Source organism: Arachis ipaensis, chromosome B4 (genome assembly GCF_059453495.1).
Source record: "Arachis ipaensis isolate K30076 ecotype BB chromosome B4, ASM5945349v1, whole genome shotgun sequence".
NCBI classification, from domain to species: Eukaryota; Viridiplantae; Streptophyta; class Magnoliopsida; order Fabales; family Fabaceae; genus Arachis; species Arachis ipaensis.
The window spans coordinates 92,402,264-92,413,812 of record NC_142439.1 but is presented as its reverse complement, the minus strand read 5'-3'; the positions used below and the strand labels follow the sequence as shown (position 1 = coordinate 92,413,812).

General features: G+C 34.8%; 1 protein-coding gene across 1 annotated transcript; it reads left to right on the top strand.

Annotated features, from left to right (window-relative positions):
- Positions 1-718: 718 nt before the first annotated feature.
- LOC107639426 (protein translocase subunit SecA, chloroplastic-like) lies at positions 719-3,517 on the top strand. Its single transcript, XM_021121299.2, has 8 exons — positions 719-830; positions 1,074-1,252; positions 1,624-1,690; positions 2,232-2,378; positions 2,548-2,643; positions 2,724-2,792; positions 3,099-3,350; positions 3,437-3,517. The coding sequence occupies exons 1-8, from the start codon at positions 768-770 to the stop codon at positions 3,449-3,451; spliced, it is 888 nt and encodes a 295-aa protein (XP_020976958.1). The 5' UTR covers positions 719-767; the 3' UTR covers positions 3,452-3,517.
- Positions 3,518-11,549: the final 8,032 nt, after the last annotated feature.

Sequence of the window (11,549 nt, the reverse complement as noted above, 5' to 3'; positions counted from 1 at the left end):
AAAATTATCGCATATATATATGCACTTCTATTGGAATACAACGACTATGTTCCTCCAAATAAAGAGGTCTAATCACTTTATTCTGAAGTTCCCTTTAAGATTGACTAATCACATTATAAGGATAATATACACCTTATAAAAATCTTTAAGATTCTATATAACATTCAATTATTATAGTATATTTTCTAACTCAAGTACTGATTGGGTTGTTTAAATGTGTGTGTGTCTCTCTCCTTCCTAATATAGCATCCGGCTGGTGAGTATACGAGGAAATTGTCGAATTAAAGAATGTTATGTGTACATATTAAATCTACAATAATATTATATTCATTCGTATTTTTATTTGTATATACTAAATAAAAATTGAATCTTATTGATAAAATAATATATTTTTTCAAATTATGGTATGAAAAGAGCTAGATTTTAGAAGGTAGTTGAATTGATTTGGATAAAAAATGATGATGAAGTCCATTAATTATACTATGAAATGCTCATAGTCTGAATTGGGCCTCCAAAATTTGAGCCACATAAAAAGAGTGTTCTTACCATCCCAAAAAAAATTATTTTTTAAAAATTATTGGAAAAATAGAAAGAGAAATTAGTTAATTAGATTTGACTATTTGAGGCATGATAGACGATGATGTTTTATTGTTTTATTTGAATGCAGTTGCTTGAGATGCTATGCGAAGAATACGGTGGTCATGTTGATCTTGCAAAAGCTTATTACAAAGCACTTACAGATTCTATGAAGAAGCATTTCAAAGGCAATGGAGTCATTTCAGAGCGATTCTTTGTCAAAGCAATTGAAAGAAGCTGGAATTCCACATGAGGTAAAGTCTTTTTCATTTTAATGGGGATGTTGGAAGATGTGAGCGCACATTATTAATCTTACCTGTGTTGAATGTCTTTAATGGAGAAGGGTAGTGTATTCTTTGCCCAAGACCGGATGCCGCTATTAATAGTTGTTCTTCTATTTGAAAGAGTAGAGTTAGACATAATGATAGAAACTGTTCTTTCTAATCCGATAGTTTTTTGGATATAATATAATGAACCCTGTCCTTGTATTGTTTAAGGTTCTTAATGCAAAACCAGAAAATGTTGAGAGGGAAGCAGAGATTGTAGCTCAGAGTGGTCGGCTTGGGGCCGTGACAATTGCTACCAACATGGCTGGTCGTGGGACAGATATAATTCTTGGCGGTAATGCTGATTTTATGGCAAGATTATTAAAGCTTCGTGAGATACTGATGCCTAGGTATTTTCTATTTCTAAATGAAAGAAGAATTAGTTTAGTGGAATGGCTTAGGGTCTTTAGGTGGAAGGTTGTATGTTGATTACTTGTCCTATGCAATTTTATGCCAGTTAATAAAAAGTTCGTAGAATGATCTAGAAGAGCAACATATGTGCAAAATACCTTTTTTATCAATGCTTCATGCAAAACTATTTCATTTGATGTATGTTCTAGGATGATTTAAACTTTCTCAAGGTACAATGTCAATGACAAAGACAATTAAAATTATATAAAATGGTTAACGTATCATGCATTAGAACTGAAAGTTCCTCTTCAAACAGCTGGAGGTCCTTGCAAGCATGCATTTCATTCTTTTTGGTAATATATGATTGCAGAGTTGTCAAGCCAGATGATGGAGTCTATGTATCAATAAAGAAACCTCTTCCCAAAAAGACTTGGAAGGTTAGCTTATTAAATCTATCTATGACCGAAACAGCCAGCTCAGCTTAGGTTTATAACCTACTGCAGTGTGCCACTCTTTGTCTCTCCATGTGCAGTGAATTCAAATGAGGGGAACCTAAAGAAAAGTTGTTACTAACAAATCAAACAAAGCAATTGCTGATGAAGTTTGAATGATGAAGGAAAAATATATATGGTGGGGAAAGAGATCCAATTTTTTGTCAGCTCTATTCCCAAATTTGTAAAAGGATCAGTTAATTTATTTTCAAATTAGAAAGTTTTTATTCAAAATATTTTAGTTGAGGATTTATATGAATATATAAATAAAATGTTAAAGTTCCACATGCATATTCACCAATTACAGTCAAATATATTGGATGAAAATTGTAACTTTTAAAGTTGAGTATTTAATACTTACTTTCATTAGTTGAGAGGGTGAAGGTTCAAAAACACTCGAAGTTAAAAGGGTTTGTTTGAATTTTATTTTTCTTATATTTTATTCAGCAATAACTGGTCTGAAACCCATGAACATATCAATATCCAGGTGAATGAAAAGTTGTTCCCATGCCAACTATCAACTAAAAATACTGAGTTAGCTGAGAAGGCGGTGCAGTTAGCAGTTAAAACATGGGGCCAGAGATCATTAACTGAGCTTGAAGCAGAGGAGTGCCTATCCTATTCATGTGAGAAGGTGACACGATGATGATGATCATGCTTTTATCGAATTAATACTATAATTGAGAATGCGTTATTAATGAATTTTTTCCCAAAAGAATATCTTAAGTGATGTTTTCTTCTTTCTTGATATCACTTAAGCAAAGTTTTAATCTTGTGTCATTAAATCATGTATGTTTATGTAGGGACCTGCTCAAGATGAAGTCATTGCTGAGCTGAGAAATGCATTTCTAGAAATTGTTAAGGAATATAAAGTCTTTACTGAGGAAAAGAGGAAGAAGGTTAATTTTTTACACTTGACTAAACCTCTATACTAAATTTATTGCCCTTAGCAAATTTTTAATAATAATTGTGACTTTAGGTTGTGGCAGCTGGTGGACTGCATATAGTTGGCACAGAGCGCCATGAGTCCCGGAGAATTGATAATCAGGTTTGCATTCTTTTCTTTTCTTAGGAATAGCTTCTGGCATTACACAGCCAAATGCCTTTTATAATTCTCAGCTATCATAGCCCCTATTCACAACTCCTTTCATGGATATATTGTTGAATAAGTAGTTAAACTTGAAACTTCAATTTCCATTTTTTATTTTTGAATAATATTTGGTTAAGACTGAGATGGATATATTGTTGAATAATATTTGGTGGAGACCGAATTCAGATAATCTATTTGATGTGCAGCTGCTGTGCAGGGTCATTGATCACTAGAAATATTATTAGTAACAGTGTGAATGTGTAGGGTCTCATGCGAGCTTTCAGAGTTGAGGACCTACCTATTGAGTCAAAGATGTTGACTAAAGCATTAGATAAAGCCCAAAGGAAAGTGGAGAACTACTTCTTTGACATTCGGAAACAGTTGTTTGAGTATGATGAAGTGCTAAACAGCAAAAGAGATCATGTTTATACAGAGAGAAGACGAGCACTTGAATCTGAGTATCTTCAGTCTCATCTTATTGAATATGCTGAATTGACAATGAGTGATATTATAGAGGTAAGTTTTAATTAATAACAATTTCATTTATATTGTGACCTCTTGCCTTCTTGGGCAATATGATGATGAATTGAATTTTGAATTAGGCAAATATTGGTTAGACTTGGTAGATAATCAACTCACAGGGCCTATTTCAGTTTCAACCTCCACCACCCCTGGATTAGACCAACTTCTAAAGGCTAAGCACTTGTTAGTATTTTGACACATTTTTTTATTTATTATTTCTCATGTAATCACTTAATTTGACCCTTTATAAAGGATAAAATCGTTCTGATTTAAGAAGCAGTATTCTCTTCATCTTATAATAACTGTATTGAATTGCATTTGTAATCTAATGCAGCCATTTCAATAAGAACCAGCTTTCAGGTGCCCCCAAACTTTTCAGCTCTGACATGGTGCTCATACATGTGTAAGTTCATCTATTTTATTTTATTTTTCCAAAAATTGGTGTTATAAGCTTGTGATGTCATCTATTTTACCATTTTTAACAAACTTTTCTTTTTCCTTGCAGATTATTTGAAGGAAATGATTTATCTGGTTCTATACCAGAAATATTAAGACTAGTTCAGACACTTGAGGTTCTTTCTACCGATCTAATCTTATTTTTTCTTTATATTATTTGACTAGTTATATATTATTTCTAATGACATCTTTTCATTGTTATAATTTCAATTTATAACATCTGGCTTGATAGAAATTCCCGAACAGGAGAGGTTCCTACAAATTTGTCCTAAAAATCTTTGTAAGAGATGAGTTTGGATAATGAAGTTGGAGTGTTGGAGCAAGAAACAAAGATGTTGGAGCAAGTTCCCGGGATGAAACTCACACAAGAGACTAAGAAACTAAGGCAGGCTTGGTTTAAATACATTATTAGATATTAACATAGTTTAGGGAATTGGATAGTAGATTTGACTGATTAGTGTTTACTGCAATGCTTGTATTTTGGTAAGTTTAGTAAGACAATGTTTTGTATAGGAGTTATTACTTTTGATTTTTAATAATAAAAAATTATATATTATATTAATATTTTGTTTATGACTTATATAATATTTCATTTATGGATTATGATTTTTTGCTATTGTGAAATTTTAATCACAATTATTTATTTAACGCGATAAAAATGATGGTAAAAATTGTTTTTTTAAACGATAAAAAATGTCACTGTCAGGGTAAAATGGCGGTTCAAAAATGTCATTTTAACCAACCAAAATGCTATTGTTGGGGTAAAAATGGTGGTTCAAAAATGCTATTTTAACCAACCAAAATGCCACTCTGTCAGGGTAATAATGGCGGTTCAAACTGCCGTTTTAACCTATCCAAAAATTACCATTTTAACCCTAGAAATAACGGCAGTTTGAACCGCCGTTTTAACCAACCAAAACGCCACTCTGTCAGGGTAATAATGGCGATTCAAACCGCCATTTTAACCTATCTAAAAACTACCATTTTAACCTATCTAAAAACTACCATTTTAACCCTGGAAATAACGGCGGTTTAAACCGCCGTTTTAACCTATTCAAAAACCGCCGTTTTAACTCAGGAAATTGTGGCGGTTTTCAAAAAACCGCCGTAATAACCAGAATGGCGTCCAGAATTACGTCGCTTTACGAAACCGCCATTATTACTAATAATGGCGGTTCAAACCGCCGTAAATACCCAAAAAACCGCCGTTTTTACCAGAATTTTTTGTAGTGACATTCTTCATCTTTATGAGTTCCTTCACACAAATTGCATGTTGTGACTTGTGCTCTTCTGGCTAAGAGTTGCATATACCCCCTTGTTTAGTGAGGGAGCTGATTTGTGTAGGACATAGCCTTGTTTTGTGCTAACAGGGTATCTAATGTATTTAGCTCCATGACTCTTTTCTTTACTGTTCTCTCATTGGCATATATATGGTAGTTGTTAGCCACTATCTCTATCAACTCCAAAGTCTCTTCGGGTGTCTTCCGATGCAAGGATTGTAAGAACCAAAAGCTAATAACTGTTTAAAATAAAATAAAATAATAATTTAATTCTCCAAAATAGGTTCAAAAATTTAGAAGTATTAATTAAAAAATTTAAAGGTGAGATTTGAATTTAGTGAATTTTTTCGAGTGGAAAAATGTAATTTTCTATAGAAAATTGTGTAAAAACGCGTACCAATAAATTAACCGGTAATTTCGGCTTAAGTCTATCCGATACTACGTGAGAGAAAAAAAATTGTATAAATCCTTAGAAAAATATTTAAAATTGAAAACCGGGCGCTAATTCTAAAGGTTTTGGCCCAAATTTAGGCCAAACGAACAAAAAATGCTAAGTGGTTGGATCGGGCCCAAGTTAGGCCCAAGCCCAACATATAAAAGTATAATTTAATGAGCCATTCAGCTCATAACACACCTAAAGAGAGGGAGATGTAGCTGAGATAGAGAAGAGGAAGACCATCATAGTTACTGTTCATCTTCTTCATTTGCTTGTAACTTGAGATATAGTACTCCGATTCACGTGCTGTTTGCGGCCACGTGTAGCTCTCATGGAGCCCTTCATTTCTAACTAAACAAAGTTGGTAAGAACTCAAATTCTGTACTCCTTTCCTCTGCCCTAATAGTTTCAAAAATTTGGGTATAGTTATTGAGTAGATTCTTTGATTTTGGTTGTTTAGGGGTGATCTAGCATTGGATTATTGTTGGGTTTTGCCCTTAATACTATTGGGTAAGGTAAGTTACTTCAAACCCATTGTGGGTTCGTGTATTTGTGAGGTCAGGTTACATGAACATATAAGCATGAAGGAGGAGGATATTCCAAAAACTGCGTTCAGAACATGTTATAGTCACTATGAATACACGGCGATGTCCTTTGGGTTAAGGAATGCACTTGCTGTGTTCATGGATTACAAGAACAGAGTATTTCATCTCTTTTTGGATAAATTTATGGTGATGTTCGTAGATAACATCCTCGTTTATTCAAAGACAATGAAAGAACATGAGGAGCATCTGAGGATTGTGTTGTAAATTTTGAAGGAGCAAAAGTTGTATGCGAAGTTGTCAAAGTGTGAATTCTGGAAGGAGGAAGTAAAGTTCTTAGTTCACGTGGTGAGTAAAGGAGGGATAACGATGGATCCTTCAAAGGTTGAGGCGGTGATGGAGTGGAAAAGACCGACGTCAGTGACTGAGGTTAGGAGCTTCTTGGGATTAGCTGGGTATTACAGAAGATTCATCCATGGATTTTCACAAATTGCGTTGCCAATGACTAAGCTAACTAGGAAAGATACACCATTTGTGTGGACGTCCGAATGTGTAGACAGTTTTCAGACTTTGAAGGAGAAGTTAACTTCAGTGCCAGTCTTGATTTTACTCAAACCACATGAACCATTTCAGGTTTACTGCGACACCTCATTGAAAAGCTTAGGTTGTGTATTAATGCAACACGAGAATGTGGTAGCTTATGCTTCGCATCAGCTAAGACCACATGAGGTGAATTACCCAACTCATAACTTGGAATTGGCGGCAGTTGTGTTTGTGCTAAAGATTTGGAGGTACTACTTGTATGGAGTTAAGAGTCGAGTCTTTTCTTATCACAAGAGTCTCAAGTATATCTTTGATCAGAAAGAGCTCAACATGCGCCAAAAGAGATGGATAAAGCTATTAAAAGACTACGATTTTGATTTGAGTTATCACCTCGGAAAGGCTAATGTTGTAGCAGATGCCTTAAGCACGAAGTCATTGATTGTTGCTTGGATGAGAATTAAAGAGGAGGAGTTGGTAAATAAGTTTATGGAGCTTAAGTCGGCCATTGGGAAAGTTGACGGAAAAGCCTGTTTGGACCAATTGCACATTTCAAGTACATTCAAAACAGAAATTCAAAGGGCCCAGCTAGACGACCAAGAGCTTCAGAAAATGTTTCAGCTAATTGTTAAAGAGAGGTAAGAAGAATTCACTAAGGACGGCGAAGTGTTATGCAGATACAAGGGGAGAATTTGTGTGCTAGATGTTGGGAGTTTGAGGCAAGAACTGTTGTCAGAAGCTCATAAGAGCAGATTCTCTATTCATCTAGGAAGTACAAAGATGTATCACGATTTGAAGAAAATGTTTTGGTGACCTGGAATATAAGGTGATGTAGCTTCACTTGTGTCCAAGTTTTTGACGTGTCAAAAGGTGAAGATAGAGCACCAGAGACCGTCGGGAATGGCACAACCACTTGAGATTCCTCAATAGAAGTGGCAAGGAGTTGCTATAGACTTTGTAACGGGTTTGCCAAGGACTAGGTCAGGATTTGATGTGGTTTGGGCGATCGTGGGTTGCTTAACCAAGTCTGCTCACTTTCTGCCTATCTGACTAAACTATTCACTAAAGGAATTGGCGAGATTGTACATTAAGGAGATAGTGAGGTTGCATGGTGTGCCAACAACGATAGTTTCGGATCGAGATCCCCGATTCACATCAAGGTTTTGGGGAACTTTTCAAAAAGTTTTTGGTATGAGACTATGTCTCAGCATGACATGTCATCCACAAACTGATGGACAGTCGAAAAGAACTATTCAGATATTGGAGGATATGCTAAGGGCGTGTGTGTTGGATCAAGTGGGAATTTGGGACCATTACATGCTATTGGTGGAGGTTGCGTACAACAACAGCTTTCATGTGAGATTGGTATGGATCCGTATGAGGCTTTGTATGGACAGAAGTGTTAGTCTCTACTGTGTTGGTATGAAGCCGGTAAAGCAAGTGTGTTACGTCCGGATTTGCTAGCAGAGACCACTGAGAAGATCAAGCAAATTCGAGCTAGAATCCTAATTGCGCAAAGCCGACAGAAGAGCTATGCAGATTAGAGGAGAAAGCCGTTAGAATTTGAGGAGGGTGAGAACGTATTCTTAAAGGTTACTCCAACAACTGGGATTGGTAGAGTAATTAAGATGAAAAAGTTGAATCCGAGGTACATACGACCTTTTGAAGTATTGAGGCGAGTCGGGCCAGTGGCTTATAAAGTAGCTTTACCACCACACTTATCTAACCTACATGACGTATTTGATGTATCACAACTTTGTAAGTACACATCGGATGCGGCTCATGTAACACCCCAATGCTTTTAAACTGAGTTAAGCTTTATCTGGATTATATTTAGTAGTTGATATTCAAAACCTTGCGAAATTTTTAAAGTAATATGAAATCTTTTTATAAAATAATTTACATGTGTAAAAATATTGAATAACTAGTTTTTATTAGAATAGTTATTAGTTGAAAAATATAAGTGGATCTGGAAATACTAACATGAAAAACGGGCATGCTAAACTATGAAGGCATAACAATGACAAGCTTTACTCATACCAAATAATTGTAACAAGAAACATCATAGTTACAATTCGCAGTCACTTAATAAAATAAAACAACACACAGAAAATCCTAATTCTCTTAATTTGTTTAAATATGACTTAAACAATCGCCTATTCTTCCTTCTTAAGATAAACGCTTAATGTTTCGTATCTACGTTCTTGATAGCTCGCTCCTAATAGTACACTTGTCTTTTCACCTCAACTGAGCAATGTACTGCTTTGTGCCGCATCCTTCCTGAAGATGGTACAGAGAGAGGGGTGAGAAACAAAAGGTTCTCAGTAGTTTATCTATATGGTGTCATCGTATCCATCTCCAGCCACTCCGAGTTTTAAAATAAAAATAGTGATAATGCAATGTTGTTCAATTATTATTTTAAAAAGTCCTTGTTAGTCAGAGTGGTGTGACTTTTAGATGCTTCTCATTTACTTATGTTATGACATGTGTGATGCATACAAAATACCTATAGCGTTAAAACATATAAATGTAAACTCATAAACCTTGGTATGATGTTCTCATAAGCCATAAAGCAAGGAAAAATAACTAGTATTAAATAAGAGAAGAATAGTAACATTGGCATAGATAAGTCAAATAGAATAAATCTGAATAAAATAAAGACCTTAACGAATATCATAAATCAAACAAAAAGGAACTTTGGATAAAAGAAGGATCTTTGAATACAATAATAAACATAATCATAAATCAAAAAGGATTAAAGAAGAACAATCATGATCACACTTTTCATTGCACTTTTCATTACTTTTTCTCGTAGCTTTTATGGAAGGTATTGAGCTCAAACCGGTATAAAAGGTGGGAGTCCCCTTCCCTTACCGAAGGTTCTTATCCCAAACGTTTTGACGATCACCTTCCCTTACCGAAGGATCATATTGATATCTTGTCTTTGGGGGTCACCTTCCCTTACCGAATGATCATTCCCTCAGTTCAAATTACAATCAAGGTTATTTAGACATATACAAGAAGGAAGTCATGGCAACCAAGATATATTATTATAAAATTGATGGGAGTCTCCTTCCCTTACCGAAGGTTCCCAAAAGTTTGTCGATCACCTTCCCTTACCGAAGGATCATCTCGATTATCTTGTCTTTGGGGCTCACCTTCCCTTACCGAAGGATCATTCCCTCAGTTCTTTAATGCACATAAGATTGTTATTATAATGCATAATGCGTATGAAGGAAAGAGACATTATACCATGACATGCAAAGCTAACATTTATGTTCGAAAACATTTAAAACATGACATATAAAGATTAGCACAAAACCCCCTACCTCGAGTAAAGTTCCGATTGGTATTCCGATGCAAATAGATGCGGTTTGTTAGTGAAGAAAGACTTGTTCTATAGCTAGACTTTGTGTATACTAGAATGTTTTGTATAGAAAAAAGGAAATAGAATGAGAAAGGAAGGATCAAATAGCTCTCAGGTATGTGCAGATTATGTTAGGAGGCATTTAGGTGAAATCTTCAATCTGAATCGTCACTTTGTGAGCCTTATAACATTTTCTACGTTTTGAATTTGGAAATAGCTATTAGAGACAAATTTATAGAGAATTGAATTAGATTTAAAACGAATTTCAAATGAAGTCAATCAAATAACCACAGCTTGAGATATTCTCGAAATACTGTCAGTATATTAGGCTGACTGATAAGAGCGCGATTTTCTACTATGAACTTGTAACCGATTTATCTACCTAATTTAATTTGAATTTGATTTTATACTTAACTTAAGGAACAGAGCTAGTATTCTTATCTTTTCATATAACTAAATATCATTCAAATCTAATAAATGTAGAATTAATTATGACTATATTTTAAAAAGTTGTTTATTGTCGGTTAGAGATTTACTACCACTAGTGTGTGTTTTCATATGTTTAAATTTTAAATTCAAATCTTAAATCATTACCATTTTAATTAATTAATTAGTTATTAAAAAATGACTTGATTCAAAAAGTTGGGATGTTACAGCTAATGTGTTAGAGCCTAAGTCGGTTGAGCTGAAGGAAAACTTAACTTTTCAAGTCATGCTAGTGAGGATTGATGACACTAGTGAGAAGAAGTTGTGTGGAAAGGAAGTTCTGTTGGTGAAGAAGTAGCTTGGAAGAGAGCTGGAATGGAAGAGCACACTTGGGAATTAGAGTCAAAGATGCGAAAGGATTATCCCGAGATATTCTCATGTAATTCCTAAATTTTGGGGATAAAATATCTAATTTGGTGGGGAAAATGCAAGAACCGGAAGCTAATAAACGTTTAAAATAAAATAAAATAATAATTTTATTGCCCAAAATAGGTTCAAAAATTTATAGTATTAATTAGAAAATTTAAAGGTGAGATTTGAATTTAGTGAATTTTTCCGAGTGGAAAAATATAATTTTCTACAGAAAATTGCATAAAAATGCGTACCGGTAAATTACCGGCAGTACCGGCTTAAGTCTGCCCGATATTGCGTGAGAGAAAATAAAACTGTAGAAATTATTAGAAAAAATATTTAGAATTGAAAATTGGGTATTAATTCTAAAGGTTTTGACCCAAAGTTAGGACAAACGAACCAAAAACGCTAAGCGGCTGAATCGGGCCCAAGTTGGGCCCAAGCCCAACATATAAAAGCATACTTAATGAGCCTTTCAACTCATAACACACCCAAAGAGACCAAGATGCAGTTGAGATAGATAAGTGGGAAACCACCATAGTTACTATTCATCATCTTTTATTGAACAGGTCGTGAGCCAGGGTAGACGGCGAGCCTGTGACTCATGATGTCGGGGTGAATTCCAAGTATGTTGAAAGCTGTCCAGGAAAAGAGGTCAGAATTTTTTTGCAGGAGCTTAATGAGGTCTTGTTTTAACTATTTTTCTAGGTTAGCCCCTACGTTGGTTGTTTTTGC

Excerpts from the sequence above, each read along its gene's own strand:
- LOC107639426 (XM_021121299.2), top strand. The coding sequence starts at position 768 with ATGGAGTCATTTCAGAGCGATTCTTTGTCAAAGCAATTGAAAGAAGCT. Across the intron at positions 831-1,073 it reads AAGCTGGAATTCCACATGAG|GTTCTTAATGCAAAACCAGA; the intron begins GTAAAGTCTTTT and ends GTATTGTTTAAG. Across the intron at positions 2,644-2,723 it reads CTGAGGAAAAGAGGAAGAAG|GTTGTGGCAGCTGGTGGACT; the intron begins GTTAATTTTTTA and ends TTGTGACTTTAG.